Below are 18,119 nucleotides of genomic sequence, written 5' to 3' on the forward strand. Positions count from 1 at the left end.
AGAAACCAACTGGGCAATGCCGTCGAGGTGAAGCTGCGACGGCGCGCTGCATCGCGGAGACATCATCTCTCGTCTAAGCGTCGCCCGCCGCCCCCTCTCGCGCGAGACACGGCCAGCAGGCGATGCAGGTCCGAACTACGCCAAGCGTGCAGCCGTTCTGCAACCGCATAATAAACCTTGCATTTCGCTGTATACACCGTCGTACGTCCTATGCGTGTATCGCCTCGACTCTGTGCGTATGGCCGGTCGACTTCCTTCACCCCTTGCCATTACACGCCCGGCATGTATTGATGCCCGTAGATGGGATGCGTGTCGCTCTCCCGCGCAGCCAAGGCACCGCAGGTACATGTTCTCTCGACTCCCAATCGAACCTATGGCAGCTCGAAGAAGGTTGTGTGTCTTCTGTCTCTTCCCGCTCCCTGCCGCCCCCTGGTCTAGGGGTATTTACTAAAGCAAAAAATACGATCAAGGAAAAAACCGGGCAATTCTGTGACCGATCTCCATCCGATCTGACGGCAGAGGAGATCGCGAGCCGCTGACAGGACGCCTCCGACTCCAGGCGCGAGCTCGACCAGGATATTTGCTGAGGGCATTTTACGGGACCTGGCCTTACAGCGGTTACGTAGCCGCTACGTGATATTTCGAAGTTTTCCCATTGCTGAGGAAAGAGAGAAAGGATGGCGAGAGAAAGCGTGAGAAAAGAAGTCTGTAGATGGACACCACGTTCAATGTCCTGGTGGGTGTGTCGATCAACAATCAGCGGCACGGGGGATGGATACGAGCATTGCAATGAGGAAACTACAGACTCAGCATGACCACTTTTCCTTTTTTCATTACCGTGTTTTTACACAGCGTCTTGTCTTCATGGCCGCCGCATCGGCTTGACATGGCTTGACCGTCATGGCCGTTTTTACCTATCGAGGGCCGCATCCTGGCCTCCCCAACGGCTGTCTTTTGTAGCTCCAAGGAGAAAAGAAGGAACAGGCATCCGTGCAGTGCAGTATGTACTTGCAAAGATGGAGTGTGGGTTGTTGACGCGCGAGATGGTGCATGCTGTAAGTGCACGAACGACTCATCCTAGCGTCGTCGGCCGATGGCTGAAGAGAGTATAGCACGCGGCTATCGCTTGAGGATGGGAATTATCTTGCCTGGTGTTATCATTGCTGCTACTGTGTCGTTATGGTGACGAAGCCTCTACATATGCTGACCGTATGACGGTGATGATATTGGGAGTTTCGTTGCCCCTTTCTTCTGCATCGATTTATTGTCAGGAGGCTGTTTCGTAGTCGTTTGATGTTGATGCTTCCCTAACCCGTAGCTATATACATACATTAAGATATATCATGCCTGTACCGGACATAATCTTTGCTGGTCTGGCCCAGGGCGCAAGACGACCCGATCACGGCTCGTCTCGGATCCGACTCTGGCAACGAACTGCACAGTATAAGGGAGACGGTAGACTGCGACCCGGCCATCGTACGAGGCGCAACCGAATTCGTGCTGGCCGTTCTAGAAGTCGTCACCGCACCTTCGACGACGACTTCCATGCAGGCAGCCGATGACCAGGCTCATCCCCGTCTCCCCTGATGCACATGCAAGGGAACAATCCTTTCTGCTGTGTACGTACGTAGCAACATACAGGTGAGCTCAGGCACAGGGAAGTCAGAGTAAACGTTGTTTGTGACAGTAGTAACCTTTCACGTATCACGCCGACGGGTTGAGAAGAAATCCAAAGCGGAATGTGAGCGAGTCGCGGCTTCGCCGTGCTTGAGCTGACTCTCTTCGTATCGGCGGCCCTACATGACAATGAAAATGCATTTCTCACCGTTTTCATCGCAAAATGACTCCTTTCCCATCTCGAGTGGACAGGACGCCCGATTGGCGATGGATCGAGCAACCCCCTCCCCTATCTATCTGTCATCTGCAAAAGCAGCCGAGAGACAGCCATCCTTTCCCCGTCTTCTTTCTTCTTCCATCGGCGCGTCATGAAAGCTCAGAACGTGGCATCCAGCAGCCTCATCGACGATCCCGTCCCTGCTGCGCGATCCCTTGAATCGAAATCGAGGCGATCCACGAGGGGGTATGGATCACCGGGACCCTTCTCAACTCATGTCTTCCGAGCGAGTGAGGCGGACTGTACACAGGGTCCGGCCGAGGATCATTGCTTCCGAGCCGCTGTGGCTCACTCTCAACCCATTGTCTTTTTTTGTTCATTTTATGCGCCGCGCGGCCGGCAACAAGGGGAGGGATCATCGAACCGGTGAGACGGGATCCCGAACCGACGGGGATGCAGCAATTGATGGGAATTTTCTTTCTCCATCATGAATTGGCCTTGGCTCTTCTCATCACCGGTCTTTGGCTGCATTATGTAGGCATGCTCGTTCACGTAGGAGGCGGCTGCCACGTGGTGTACGCGCCAGCGCCTTGCATCGGATCCTGTCTCTCCTCCCCCCCTTCTCCGGTGGCGAGGCAGCCCTGCTGCTTTGTCCGTCTTCCCCGTACGAGAGGAGGCTTGCGCTTGATGTCTACGAGAACCGTAACCGTAGCACGAATACTCCGTCCATGGCCCGTTGCCGTGCTCGCACTGCATGTTTGCATGTATGGCGCGTCGCACGAGCAAGCCCCCCCGGACCCCGGACCGGCCCATGTCAGCGACGACAGGGAACAAAAGGTCGTCAACGGCAGCGGACCGGATCCCCGTTGCAGGGTTCCCTCTCTCGCGAGCGCTCGCAAACCGGGGGGTTCGCGGGCGGCCGCGATGACTGACATGGCGACATGTCGGCCGGGCTGCCGAGCTCGCCCGCCGGCCCTTGTATGTAGGTTAGACGTGTAACTGTACTCTGCCTCACGGAGAACTCTGCCGTTGCTGCATGCATCGCATGTAAGCGCGGCTTCGGCAGTAGCACTGTCATGTATGTACAAAGGTCGTAGGTGAAACGTGTCTGCGCTGCGTCTTGCGGGAAGCTACCTACGTTACAACCAACCCTCAGCAGGTAGGACCAGGGCCTCTGGATGGATTTGCAGGCCATGCCTTTTCTCCATCACACTTCGTATTAACAAGACAAGCCAAATAACGAATTGGAAACCCCAAAAATTGGACAGGACCGGTCATTTACGGCGCAGGCCCTGGTGCGAGCCCAGCCAGCCGGGGAGCCGGCGCAGGCGAAAGGGATGAGAAGGGCAAAGCAGACAGACAGACAGCTGTCGTCTCTTTTGACAGCAAGGCTCGCCCAAAAAAAGGAGCTTCGGCATGCCCCGGCTCAGGAGGGAACATGATCGCGACATGGAGGCTTCAGCCTCATCATCGACTGGCTTGCCTCGTCCCTAGCCGACCAGACGTCGCATCTGGCTACCCTCCCTCGCACCGGGCACGCACAATCCCGGCTCCGCTGTCGTGCATCTTCTGCGACAAAAAGCTTGTCCTGCCTGCCTGCTTGCCCCCCTCCCCGCCCCTTCCCTTCTCTCCTCCCTCTGGAGGAGTGCCTCGAAGGCCGAGATAATCTCTCATTCGCGCTCTCCGCGTGGCGCATCCCGTCTCTCGCCACCCGTTCTCTGACCACCGGATGACAATAGGGGGACGGCAGGGACGTGTCAGAAACAAAGACGCGCGTGCAGATGATATCGTCCCGTGGTGCCTTGCCGAGAGCTCCGATGGCGGAGAGGGCGTGTGCTAGCAGACTCGCTCCCGCAGAGAAGGCGAAGAAGGGAAAGAGAAGATTGATCGAGGGCGAACGGAAATGGACATGGAGAGTGAGCCGGAAAGGAGTCTCTCCCTTTCGCTAGTCGACACCCTGCAATACAGCCCGGGACAGTCCAGAGAGCCTACAGCACAGTACAAAGCCACCGACCTCGTCTCTGGACCTGAGCGCCTGGTCGGCCTCGAGACGGCGATACCTTCGAGTACCCCGGGACGCCTTGTCACGTACCCGGCCGTATTGTACCGCAGTACGGCATAAGGCCTGTCTGTGCCTGGCGTGCGTGCATTCGTTGCTGTTTATGTAGGACGTTCAGCACAGCTCATGTCGAACAATCGAAGATACAGACAGTATGGATGGGATTCTGGACTGTCCATTCCTACTTCAAAGTCCATGTGTAACATAACGTGTGGGTTTCTGCGCGGCTGCCCCTACTGACCGGTCTGAACGGACACAATAGTCTTCCTGTAAGTTGCACCTCGGCAAACGTCTCGCCGGGACGACTTGCCCGCACTACCATAGACGATCAACAGCCTACAGCCGGTCCCGTCCACTGGGCTGGCCGGGCTATGTCACCGCCACGGCGGCGCCCGCACGCCCGCCGCCCTGAGTCGTCGTCCAGGCAGTCACCTAACCAGATGAGGCAAAGGGCCACCTCCGGCCGCGCCTTTGGAACCGCAGGAGGAGGGAGATTGATGGCTGAGCCGCGCTGCGGTTTGTGCGTGCAAGTTCAGCAGCCCCGAGTGGGCGGCGCGCAAAAAGGAACAAGCTCACACGGGGCAGCGTCGGAGGATAAGACGGTGCAGGAACTCCGCACGAAGCAAATAAAGAAAGGCGAGGCAAATTGAATAATGGGAGGAAAAAGCAAGCCGGACGGTTCACGCGTCTCCCATGACCCCTCTTAGACGCGCCGTCATCTAGCTGCCTGAGTAGTGCGCCTGGCACCAAGCGTGTCGGCTGCCTGTGTGGTTGTCGGCTGTTGATCCTGGGCTTTAGTCGCTTTCTGCACGCGGCAGCTAGACGGGCTGAAGGGAAACTCCCTGCCGGGACGGATGTCGAGGCCGCTCATGTGATGTAGGCTCGTAGTCGTGAGTGGACCGCGAGAGTAGGCCAACCGAGTCGGACATCGTCATGCTGTCCCCTCGGTTCGGCTTCTCGACACTGGGCCTTGACCGGCTGAGGCGCGGGGGCAAAGCGCAGTAGGCGGCAGCATCAAGCACAGACGAGGGGGACGCATATGCATACGTAGAAGCGGCACTCGGTACCAGAAATCGGGCATCATGGATGGGCGTGGATGCATGGGCGACTCTCGCACTCCAGCAGCCAAAGCAAGCAACGACCTCGGTCGAGATAGACTTGGCGCTACGCTGCCACCATTGTGCACTGGCTTCAGCATGAACCCTTGGCCAATGTATAAGTTAAAAGGCAGAAGAAAAGGGGAAGATGGGGGCCACGGGGCTGACTCTCCGCAGTGACAACTGAGAAGCTTCCGTGACTACTCGTCGTCTGGCTGGACGACGACGAAACCGTCTTTTCTCAACTGCGGCGAGGCGTAGGCGTGCTACTCGTCCTTGGTTCAGCTGTAAACGCGTGGTCCCCGCGTGGGACATTTTCTGCGGGGATGACGATCAATGTCTCGACGGCCTCGAAGACGGCGGGAGCGTGCTCATGCAAGTACAGTACATGCCGAGTACATGCGCGAGCCGGGGCGTGTAAGTCGCACAGGCGGATGGATGACATGGCCAGGACGAGGCACGATACGTGATTCGCCGGCGATATTCGTAAGTGTGCATGAAAAGAAAGTAAAAAGGAGCTGGCATAACGGGGATGAAATCCTACAGTGCAGTAGGAGGAGAAGAAGGAAAACCCAGCCGCGGGGTCTCCCAAATTACAATGCCACGGCCTCCAAGTCTTGCTTGGCAACCCCAGCTGGCAACCCAGCCCGCGAGATACGTCATGGAGCTCCTGCTGGGCAATAATTGAGCCTCAATGGGGGAGGTACCTGACATGGACGCATGCTGGTTACATGGACCAGTGTTCGGTATCCACCGCTATCAATACTTCAATACTGTACAGTTGATATGCATAGGCCTACAGTGCCCCGGGCCACTGCTCTAGAACGAGATGCCGCTACTAATTACCTACCCAGTTTCGCGCCTGGCATGTAGCGCCGGGAGCTAATGGGGGCCGTTGGGAACAGAAAATAGAGGCCGGCACATCGTCGTCTCTTTGGCTGCTCTTGCGCGACAGCAGAGGCGTTGGACAAAGGGATGGTACGTAGCACAGCACTCGACTTTGGGTATATGCAGTGTCATCCCATTCTCCACGTTTCATGCATGTCATGACCGTGTCGTTGCAACGGGACAGGAGGCAGAGTTCTCACTGCGCGTCAAACGTCGAAGCTATTGCACCTTGCAAGGGGCCTCGACGCCCGATGGCCGGCTTCAATTACCTGCCCAAAACACTATTTTACGAGGCTCCAGCTTTCCCCAGCCAGCCGGCGCCATTGATTCGCCATAGGACGGCGGCATGCTATGGCCACACCCGCCGAGGCGTCTTGATGGATCCTCTGCTGCAGTCTCTGATTTCCTTTTCCCCCTTTCTCTATCTATTTTCTTTCCTTTTGGGCACCCCAGCCTGCCCTGTTCCTGAGATCGTCTGTATGTCTTCGTCTGCTCCCCCCGCCTCACTCCTCCTTTTCCCCTCATTCTGCGAATAACGGGCAACTATCAACAACCTGGGCTCCATTCCAACTGGGCCGGCGGCTCGGCTTTGCCCTGCTGCCCGTTTGCCGGCCGTACATGCTGCGGGCGGTGATTCTGTACCCGCATTGCCCGCGGAGACTTGTCAACGTACATGCCGTGCTGCACGTCCGGCCAACTGCTATATAGCTCATGGCGTATCGCTATGCCACTCACGAGGTAGGTGGTAGGTGGTAGGTACCGTACGTATGTAATGCATGTACTATGCAGCTGGTGCCTGGCAAGGCGATCGGGAGCAGCTCATCGTCTCTTCTTCTGGGAAGCCCTGTGACAGGCTCGTCTGACCCAGACCCGTGTCGTCGGTGCAGCCGGCGTCCTTTTTCAGCGCGCCGGCGTCCCATGTCGGCTGCCTTGGGCTGATGTGCTCGCGCCGGCGCCTCCGCCAAGGCCCGTGGGGCCCGGGCATGGCTCTGGTCTGGCTGCCTCGGTCCCCCACGGCTATTTGCATCTCACAACACCCCCCTTTTTTCAGCTGCGCTCTGTCCGTCCCCTCTCGTCCATGGTTGGTCGTCGACAAAGTACGGGGCATGTCATCGCCCAACGCCAGATGGAGGAACACGGACGGCATCGGCACGACGAGACGGCGCCGGGCTCGATAGTCGTCTGGAGAAGGGGATGCCTGTGCAGGTTGTACTGCACATGGGTGGACCGCGCAGCATGTACAAAAAGCACAGCTCAAGTCGAGGCCATGGACCGTGGCCATGTACAGTAGGTAGCTTGGCAGAGACTGCTCTGCCCACACGTGGCGCGGGCGACCCCGTCCCCCGCGAGCTCCCGGGGACGCCGTTCCGCCATCCGGTAGTCCGGGGCTAGATCCAAAAGGTGAAGAGAACCTTGGACAACTGCAGTGCGGCGCCGTCATCTGCATATACCGCGCCTGGCCTGTTCCCCATTTTCCATGCACGGCCATTGAGACGTTTCGCCATGGCCTTGTCACCGCAACATGCATCTTGTTTTTTGCTCTTTTCTGCAGTTTGATCAAGGTCTTCTGTGTCAACGTCGGCGACCTCCAGTCCAGGCCGTCGCCGACAATCTCGTGGACGGCTACCCTTGTTGGCGTAGCGCAGGCCCATACTAACGCTCGACTTGGTCCGAAGCCATTGCGGAATCAAAAAGAGGAACGAAAGGGAAAAGGAAAAACACGCCGGCAAGGCAAGGCTATGTGCATGGCCGGCACGCTGTGCGGTTTTTATCGGCATGGGCATCCTACTAGGGGCCCGGTGCCTGTCTTTCCTTCATGTGCTTTGCCCGTCTGCCTGATTGGCGGACTTGTTGATGCTTTTTCGAGCCGCCGCCGCCCATTGTTCTGGGGATGACGGACTCAGCGGCCGGGGTTCGGGGGCAGGAGCAAAAAAGAAAGGAAAAGAAGGATTCATGTCCATCTCATGACCACCCCCACGAGAGCATGGCACTCAGAGCTCGACGTTTGGCTGGATGAAACATCCACCCCGCGGCTGCATGTTGGTGACTTCGGGCCCGGGACGGCCTTCCGGACTCGCGCCAGACTCACATGAGCAGGCTGGGCTGCGGGAGAAACGCCGTGCAAGAAGAGGTAGGGGGGTCCCGCAGTGACACTCGGGGCCGGATGGTGCCCAAAAGGTTCACGACGGATGGTCCTTTGTAGGAGATGTTGGCATGGGAGCGGACTGCGAGAGTGAGAAAGAGGCGACGGGATGGTGTGACAACGACCGGGTATCTGCTCCCCCTTGCCCTTGCTTCTTAGCGAGTCCACCTACCGGGAAACAGGTAGCCTAGGAAAGGCAAGCACGCATCCGAACGGGGCTACGGGTAGACGGGCAAACACAGTAGGGCGAGGTAGCTAAGGCGAGGTGGGCAGCTGATGTGATGGAGACGGACAGTAGAGCAATGTTTCGTCAGGCAGGTACAGTAGGTCTGTATTAGGTGGGCGCATGCAATCATTCACTCCACAGGGCTGCCGCCGCTGAAACTCGAGGGCCAGTCTCGACAAGCGATGTGCGTCTCGTCTCATCAGCTCTTCAGGGCCACCAGCTGCAGTCGGAGGGGCCGCAGGAGCCATATACATCTGCCATTACATCTGACCGTGTACGTGTACGTGCCGACATCTGCCGAGAAGGGCGAAATGTGCCCAAAACTAACATGACAAGACTGTGTATCTTGCCTCTGGGATGAGATGGCATGGGAGCGTAGTATACAGGGATGATGCTCAAGCCGTCGCCACGATCATTGGGGTACATACCTACTCGTATGGGACAACTTGTAGACACCTCCCCGAAGCAGCAAGCAGCAAGTCTTCGTGCGGGGAGAAGGAGGCCTGTCCTTGCGTGTTTGCGTGTATGGTGGACGCCCAACCCACTTCGATTGCCGCCATCGTCGGGGGCCTCGGGGCTGAGACCTGGTACCAAACAAGGAAGAATCGGACAACGCGACTCCGTACCCAGGTAATGGGTTCGGCGCCCTGGTTCGGTTGATGCCGACCCAGACCCGGCGCGTGGATGGCGCGCTCCTCGGCGTCGACTCGTTGGACGGCTGGTCGCCAAAGTACACAGGCGTGCCGGCTTGACCAGAGGTTTGGCAGCAACGCGGGGAACTGTACTCAGCCCGGACAGACGTCCAGGAGGAGCGGGGAGGTGTGATCCTGGCCGGGCTCGCGTCGACAACTACGACTAATATCTACTGTACTATACCTTACAAATGAGCACGTATGTACGAATCTGGGGGTACTATGCCCATCAAGGCCCCCTCCCGAGCGCGGGTTGCCCTATCTCGGCGGTAGCATCGCAGGCGGGTGCGATGTGAGGAGGAGAAGCAGCACGAGACGAGCGAGGCCATGATGGTATGATATGACCGAGGGTGCTTAGCCCGGTGTTTGTCATGAGATGCGGTCTGCGGTGTCACGTCATGAGTGGGCGGCTCGAGGGCGGTGATGCATGGGGCAATCCGTGCCCATTTGGCCCGCGAGACGCGCCCAGATTACAGAGCACTTTATTCCAATCAGCGGTCCAGTGTCGTGCTGTGTGCTCCGGTGTACTGTACTTTGGTACTGGGTCATCGATCAACGTGCGAAGCATGTACTGTAATTGGATACGACAGCGATGTTGTTGTTGTTGTTGTTGTTGTTGTTGTTGTTCCTGCTGTCGTACGGGATGGGCGTCGTCTCACCTCACTCCCTCCCAGGGGCTGACTCTCACTTCCGACCATGGACCCGGCAGGCAGCGATCCCAAGCCCGCACCCGGCACTCACCGTTACCGGGGCTCGGGAGGGAGAGCCAAGCCGGGTCGAGATGGAAGCGGGGAACAGGGCAGCAGCAAGCACAAACAAGATGGATGGGGGAAGCGGTCTGCGCCCAAGTAGGACCAGGTATGGGAACCAACAATGCTGCTGCATCAGTGTGCGGATTAGACGTGGAGAAGAAGAAGACGGCCCAAGATGGAAGGACAGCCAGAGAGGGCGGCGGCAGGGGGGGAGGCGGCAGAGACAAGGGACAGCTGGGTATCCGTACTGGTACTTTGGGCTACAGGGTGCAGATGAGACATGTACAGAATCGAGACGGCTTCTGACACCTGTCGCTCTCACCTGGCAGCACGGGCGGTGATGGGATGCTTGTTGTACGTATGCTGTGCGCATTCTCCTGCCGTTGGCCTCGAGTCGATGGGGCGGCCAACACGGGGCCAACACGGGGCCAACACGGGGCCAACACGGGGCCAACACGGGGCCAACACGGGGCCAACACGGGGCCAACACGGGCCCGACGAGCCAATGCGAGGCCCGCGGTGAAGTTTGCTCGCGCTTACTGTAGAGGGTGGTGAGTGAGCAGTTGGTGGTGCTCAAGAGAGGACGGAGAAGGACATGGGTAGGCGGCGATTGATGTCCCGAATCAGTTCCCAGCCGCCGACCTCGCCGGCGCTGGACATGCTGTCCGCCGGCGCTAGCACGGCCGTGACCCAAGCCCTCGGGGCCCCAGTTGGAAGCTCGGACATCTTGTTACCTTGATTAATAGCGTACGGATACACGACTATTAATTAAGGTAACGAGTACAACTAATTGATAGCCCTGACCGCACTTGGCGCCTGTATGTCCCGTACGCGATGCTCGCTGAAGCATGCGAGCGCGTGCCGTTTCGGCCCTTTGCCCGGTCCAACATGCATACGGAGTTTCGTGTGTCTGCCCAGGACGAATGTGAGGTGAGGATGCTCTAGATATACACATGTGTGACATCGTCAGTTACTCCCTTAGCTATGCTTCACAACGACGTATTATACTGTGCAGTATAGTACGCGGATACCGCCAAACAGAGCGGTCGCAAACTGACCGAGAGGCTCTCCGCGAGCAACGGCACCCCTCGCCGAGCTAGCGCCTTGGCACACAGGGCTTTTGCCACGGAGTTTTATTCTGTATGCATGCAGGGCATGCCCTGCTAGGCAGGCGGTAAACGAGCTGCATCACGGCGCCTTTGGATGGCCAGGTGTCGTGCAAAGTACGACAGTGTGTACGTACTGTATGTACGTAGAGACGAAGAGACGAGACAAACAATGAGTGAGCCATTGCCAGGTTCCGACGCGTTGGATGCTGGGGCCGACGGGACTTGGATGTGCATGTCCATCGGCATCGCACGCCGGGCCATGCAAGCTAAACAGGCAAGCTAAACAGGCAAGCTAAACAGGGAGGCCTAGCGTGCATACTGTAGGTACAACGTTGCCTTGTTCTGTAGGTACTGTACGGATACATGCCGGCACGAGCGTCACCGCTTGACGGGACGGCGTCGTGGGCACTTACACCACGCTCGACGCGCCGTACTGGCCTCGTCTTTCCCTCAACCTGCGTATGTATACATACTGTACTGTAGACCCAGCCCGGCGACGACGGAGCATCTTCATGTCTCACGGCAGCCGACTCATACACATTGTACTGACGGCGGTGGGGGTGGAGAGAGACCGTGTCCACCTGGATATCTGATGAAATTGCGACCAAAAGTATTGGTCCATTGGACATGGACGGGCATAGACGAGGTACACCACGAGACCAAGCTTTGGGCCAGGGACAAGGTGTTTATAAGCTTTGATTAAACCATTAGTAAAGCAGCTTGCTATAAAGAGAGCTATTGCCGTTGATGCCAGGGTCATCTGGATTTCACCAAACGTGCCCGCAGGGGCGCCGGCGAGCCGCGTCGGGCGGTGGCGGCCGCGTCTCATTCGAGAGTGATTGTCAACAAAGACGAATGATGCAAATCGAGAATCTGACATTACCCGCGGGCGTCTGCAAGGCTAGAAGGATTCGTTTGGCTACGTCACTTGACTAAATCAGTCGTCTTGATCGAGATAGTATCAGGAGAGGCGTTCATCGTTCATTCATTCTACCCTCGAGTGTGCAAGTACCTACGTTGGTGACTGTCGTACCTACCTACCAGGTACCCATCTACCTTACTGTACTAAGGCACCCAAAGCCCATCCATGTTCCTGTACTTACACCACTTGGTCCCTGGACACTGAGGTACCCGCTACTCCATGCTGTTTTATGCCGCGCCGCACGGGCGATGGCATAACCTGCCCAGCGGGCCTTTTTAGCTCGAGGACCATGTACAGCAGGTACTTCCTACCTACGCTGGGCCTCCACGGACATGTACAGATGTACCGGAGGAACGTAGGTACCTAGGTACCTACCCGCCTGTGGATGGAACGTCGACACCCGCTCTGTCTGCCCTTTCGTCGCTGCCTCTCCCGAATCTCCACCGCCTTCACTGCCCGGCCCGCTCGACTGCCGCCCCGAACCCATCTTTGCAGTCGACATCCGCGCCGGCATGGATCAACGAGGCTTTTGCCGCGAGACCCCTCATTCGAGGAAAAGAACCGGCAACCAGACAAACCACCAGGCAGGAGGGGAGGCGGGGGGGGCGAGGGGGGGCGTGTGTGTGTCAAAGCCGACCGACAGCTTGCTCAGAGCACATCCCCCCCCGGCGCTCCCTGTCGACTACCACCACCACCACCCTCACTCCCCCCCGGTCTCGTCTGGAGCTGGAGCTCGTTGCACATACGGACGCCCTTCAAGCCACCCTGGTCCTGTTAGCCTGCTGATGAATGACAGAGAGCGCGCTCGAGAAAGAGCCACAGGGCAGGGTCCGTTTCGTGGGTTCGGCCCTCAGCTCCCCCATCGCGGCTTACCGTCTTTTTTGCCCTTCCTGCTCGCCAGTCTGGATGGGACTCGACATTGTCCCATCGCCGCGCCACCCGCCGCGCCCTGTCCGACGTCGTCGTCCTCTCGTCTGGCCGCTAGCCCTGCGATAGCTTGGGAAAGGCTGCAACCTCGGCCGCACGTACCTACGCTGTGCAACCTCAGCCTGCTCCTTGTACACAGCCTCCAACCTGCTGCGACGCTGTACAAGCCTGCGGTACTCGCGGTCCCTCCCATCCACGGGAGAGAGGGGGGGGGGGGGCCAGTCGCTGCTCCCGCGCCCCACTACTCAGGCTGTCTCCTCCTGGATAGCTCCAGAGAGCTTTCTCGTCTGCTGCCCAACTGCTGCTGATCGCCTCGCCGCCTTTGCGGCCTTGGCTCGACTTCTGTTGAACCGACCTCTTTGCTTGCTTGGTCCCCCGGCTCATGTCATCATAGCCTACCAATCGTGCGAGCCTCGCGCGCCCACCCCATGTCCGGCCTTGTTCCCAAGCTCCCGGTCTTGAGCGCGACGGCCCAATAAACCAGCTCCTTTTCCAGCTTCACTCCCTGGGTGTCTGCTTGTTTCGCCTTTAGCCCATGGCCTGGCCGTTGCCCCTCGGTGGTCCCTGCTTTCGCCTCACGCCTCGTTCCTGAGCATGTGTTCTGTCTTGCGTGGCGGTACGTCGAGCACCACAAGTATGGATCCAGGACTTCCCGATGGCAAACGCCCTCGTCTCTCCTCGTGGTCGGCTTCCACAGCGCAGGGTGCGTCACTCCCGCATCCTCATGCTACTCCAGCGGCTCCGCGTCCTCATCCGCCGCCACCACCAGCTCATCCTTCTCAACCTCACCCAGCCCCGGCTCCATATCAACAGCCTTACCCACCCCACTCCGCAGATCCGCCGCCGTCTGCTTCGGCACCATTACACGGTCATGCCCACCAGCATCCCGACCTCGACCGTCGCCATCACGACCAAGAGACTCTTGCCCCCATGCAAGACCACCATCGCCAGCATCCCCCACCGCAACAGCAACCTCACTCGCCCGCTCATCCCCATCCCTATCACCAGTACCCCCCGCGAGACTCCCTTATAAAACGGGAAACTGGCGACGATCTCCGGCGGCCCAACTCTACGGGCCATGCCCCCGACCCTCTCCCTCCCACAGCCCACCCCGCGTCGGCCCCCCAACCTCCCGCGCCGCTCCAGCCCTCGCCCTACGCGGCCGAGAGTCAACCGCGACACATGAGCTACGACGGCGGGCCGCCGGTGCCTCCGGCTGCTGGAGTCTACCGCCCCCCGTCCTTTCCTCCCACGCCCTCGCACCAGTCCTCCTATGAGCCTCACCACAGTGGCTATCCGTCGGCGACGGAAACCTTCTACAGCGTCTACTCTTCCGTCAGCGCGGCCAAGAAGAAGAACACGCGGGCGTCACAGGTATGAGCCCCCGCCCCGGCCTTTCTCTCCTGACCTATCCACCTCTGGTTCCCGTTTCACGTTGAGCCGGCGCGAGACTAACACCTCCGGCCCAAGGCCTGTGACCAATGCCGCCAACTCAAAGCAAAATGCGACGAGACCAAGCCCTGCAAGACGTGCAGGGACAAGGGCACCGAGTGCCGGTATAGGGATCCTGTGCCAAAAGCGTATGCGGCACGCTGCCCTGCCGAGCGAGGAATTTCCAGTTGCTAATGGTCGACAGGACCGACAAGGCCCAGGCCGACATCCTGGAGGGCATTACGATGATGCAGAATAGCCTGTCGTCATTGGTGAACCACGTGGGCATGATGAATGATAGGATCACCAAGCTCGAATCGTCGTTTACTAGGTTTTCTGGCAACGGCCACGTCAGATCTGACCCCTTGTCCGACGACGAGATGAAAGCAATGTCGCGTCACTCGTCCATCACCGACGGCGGGGCCGACAACCCCTATCACTTAAACGATGCCGCCCGCGACCAGATCCGTGCCGAACGTCTTCCTATGCACATCACGGCAGAGGATGAGATCGAGGCGGAGCCGGGCCCCCCCGTCCCCCCTGGAGAGCCTGCGATTCCCATTAACCACACCACTCTGGCCGGTCTGCTTCTTGAATGGCCGCCTATCCGGGAAATCACGAAGCATCACGTTGAGAGGGAGGGCATCTATCATGTCAGAGAGTTTCCCATCAGTCCGGAGCAAAACCGGGGCCCGTTGATCGTGTATGGCCGGGGCGAAGACTCGCACCCCTCGCGGCATCGGGACATTGTGGACCACGGCCAGCTAGATATGGCCGACGACTCTTCCGACATGGCTTCACCTTCCCCGGCCGCCGACTGGGGTCGTCTGGGAGGGCTCAGCCCCGGCGATCAGGTCGATTACAGGGGTGGCGTTCTCGGCATCGACGGCAACCCCGACTTCAGCGAGTTCAGAGTCAAACAGTACGTGGAGAGTTTCAAGGAGAACATCTTGAACATGCACCCCATTATACAACCCAAAACCCTCGACGACTGGGTCCAGCAGTTCCTCGACTCGCTGCCCAGGGCTCACCCGAAATCCCTCAAGCATCACACCACCAAGCCCGGCTTCGCGTTCGCGAGCGGCTGCCACACTCCAACAGATTCCACGGGCTTGAAGCGGAAGCGCTCTCCCGGACCCGACGGCTTGGATGGCCCTGTGAGGGCTGGCAGGCCGGAACGGTCCATCCACAACGCCCTCATCCTGACGGTGCTGGCGCTCGGAAAGATATGCCTCCATCGCGACTGCGTCCCTGACGCGCTGCATCATGGGGATCCGCAGCCTCAGGGGAGCCCCATGAACCGAAACGGAATCCCGCCCTCGCCGATCCAAGGCTCTCCCCCCAGCCATTCTTCCCACTCCCATTCTTCCAGCCTTGCCTCTCCCAGGGAACCGGAGCGGGGCGCTCAGAGCAGGCGATCATCTATCCATGGTCCCGGTGGCGTCCGCGTCGGCTACAGCCTCAAGAAAAACTACGAAGTGATACCCGGCCTGGAATATTTTGCGTTTGCGACGGATATCCTGGGAAACCATACAGGAGCCTACAAGAACATGAAGAACGTGTACGCCGACATCTTTGCGGGTCTCTACCAAGGACAACTGGCGCGGCCAATCGAGAGCTTCGCTTTTATCCATCAGGCCAGCCACAAGCTGCAAGTCATTATGAGACCGTAAGCTCCTCCCCTTTCACCTTTTTTGCCGTGTCCTGACTCGAGGCGCAGGAGCCTGGACAAGCTGCGCAAAATGAAACACAACCGAGAATTCATCCAAGATCCCAAGTACAATCAGCTGGCGTTGGCGTTCTGGACGTGCCTACAGCTGGAAAGGTGAGAGACAATGCAACGGCGTGCTTACCACCGACAACTAACCAGGCCCTAACGACAGCGATCTCATCGCCGAGATGCCGTTACCTCCGTCCGGACTCTTGTCGTACGAGGACGACATGCCACATCCCAACATGAGCCTGCTCGATGACGTGGATCAGAGGGTGCTGGACAGCTACCCGGGCCAGCTTTACCTGCGGACGCATCTAAATAGTATCCACCGCCTGTTTTATGCGCCCGAGGATCCCTTGGACCCTGACAAGCAGCATGAAAACAAGCTGAACAGCGTTGAGCTCGTGGCAAAGGCCGTTCTGGGCATGGACTGGATTGCGCCACGTTACGCCTTCAACGAAGACGATCCGCCCGCAGATGACATTCTCTCGGCCCGGCTGCGCGGAAAGTACTGGGGGGCTCAAGTAATTACATATCGGCCATTCGTCAGGATGATCTTGGAATTCAATCACAGCCGCAAGAACCATCCGTCGAGCCCACACATGACCGAGTTCCGCGAAGGATACGTCTACTCGAGGATTGCCTCGGGTGCGAGGACCATGAGCGACATCGACCCCAAGGTTGTCGAGCTGGCGCAAAGAGGCATCAAGGCCCTGGTCGAGAGCACAAGGGCATTCCATGGTCTCGGCGAGAAACGGCCCATCATCACCAACGTCTTTGGAACGGCACATGCGTAAGTACATGTCTCCGATTCTAAGCGACCGCCCAGCTAACAGCCTACACAGCCAGTGGGGAAACCTCCTTGTTCTCGCGGCTGCTTACAAGGACCCTATCCTTCACGCCATGATCGACGAAGAGCTCTTGCAGGCGCTCTTCGTCAGGACAATATCCTTTTTGCGGCAGTCAGCGACGGCTACGAGCTCTCTGAGAATCGACAAGCACATCCTCGAGGGTCTGCAGCGGGACTTGTTCGCCCACGATCCGAGAACAAGCTCGAGCTTCTCGAGCGGCGCGAGCCTGCATACGCCCAAGATGCTCATGGCGGCACCGCCTCTGGTGTAGCACGCCTCCGGGAGCCTGGCCATGTCTCCCCACGCACACACGGACATGACACGCGGCAGGTGAAGCACCGGCCCGGCAGACAGTGTCAACAAAATGCGCAGCCTCGATGGCCGCGGAGATTTGCTCTGTCCGTTACAACGACGACGCCTCCTTCGCAGGTAGTAGCGAGGCTTGTTTCGAAACTGCATCTGCCTTTCATTCAGTTCGGCTTGGCGATGCATTGACGACCTCAAGATGCTGTCAAATGATTCGGCGGTTGCGAGAAGGGGCGATACCCCTTGCTCTTCAACACCCCCCTTTGAGCGCAGAGTATCTGTTGGGTTGGGCCTGGCTCTGGAACATGTTGGCAGCGGCGTCGGCTCCGTTGAATATTTCTCAGCTCGCGTGTGCAGCCTGGGTAAGTACCTATAGGGCGGGAGGAGTCAAAGATGCGCGGTTTGCGCAGACTCGATGCACAGTGGTCCACATCGTCAGATGCGTCGATGCCCGGGTCCGTGGGCAGCCTGCTTTCTGCTTGGCAAGGGCACGTTGTCCCGCCATTCCTTTTTTCTTTTCCTTGACCAGGACGCCGCGCGCGACCGAAAAAGTCTTTTAACCCATTATCTCTTACTAGTACGTCATCGGGGTTTCCTTGCGTTTATACTCGGGAGGGAAGCGGAGGAGATACCACGTAGACCTTCTAGGGTCTCATGCGCGAGCTGTGGGAGGGGACCTTCCAGGGTTCTGTATAGGTATAGGACTTGATCGACCTTGGAGGGTCCGGAAAGGAGGGAGGGCGGACGCGAGCGAGCAGTTGGCTGCGCCGCTGGTGATTTTCGGGAGTGGCGCGGGGGTGATAGATGATGAGACGGGGGGAGAAGACGCACAGATTGGTCGTCTGTATGAGATGGGCATGTCAGAAGTTGTAGTTTTGAGAACTAGGTGATCAAAAGCAACGGATGAGATGCAGCCTGAACAGTCCTGCTCTGATGCGGTCGAGGTTTATGCGGGCGGGCGGAAACCATCCCCCGCCCATTTCCCTTGGAAGCGGCACCGCGATCACGGCATCAGCGGCCTCTCTATATCTTTGGTGAAAAAGGGTGCCGTGATGGATACGTTTCTATATGCGGGCAGCGGGAAAGGCTATATATACCCTGCTTGCTCAGGTAGCTAACGTTGAAGTGCCTCGCCTGCTTTTGCTCGTCAAGTGCTAGTCTATGGGGC

The 18,119-nt window shown here is 58.5% G+C and overlaps 1 protein-coding gene across 1 annotated transcript; it reads left to right on the forward strand.

Annotated features, from left to right (window-relative positions):
• Positions 1–13,304: 13,304 nt before the first annotated feature.
• HRG_04252 (fungal zn(2)-Cys(6) binuclear cluster domain-containing protein) lies at positions 13,305–16,916 on the forward strand (the record flags this gene model as incomplete). The annotated part of the gene is made up of 9 exons (XM_044862723.1): positions 13,305–13,517; positions 13,587–13,656; positions 13,755–13,855; positions 13,916–14,023; positions 14,120–14,229; positions 14,286–15,749; positions 15,801–15,905; positions 15,964–16,587; positions 16,640–16,916. The coding sequence occupies 9 exons, from the start codon at positions 13,305–13,307 to the stop codon at positions 16,914–16,916; spliced, it is 3,072 nt and encodes a 1,023-aa protein (XP_044721337.1).
• Positions 16,917–18,119: the final 1,203 nt, after the last annotated feature.

This window comes from Hirsutella rhossiliensis, assembly GCF_020360975.1.
Source record: "Hirsutella rhossiliensis strain HR02 chromosome Unknown scaffold00004, whole genome shotgun sequence".
NCBI classification, from domain to species: Eukaryota; Fungi; Ascomycota; class Sordariomycetes; order Hypocreales; family Ophiocordycipitaceae; genus Hirsutella; species Hirsutella rhossiliensis.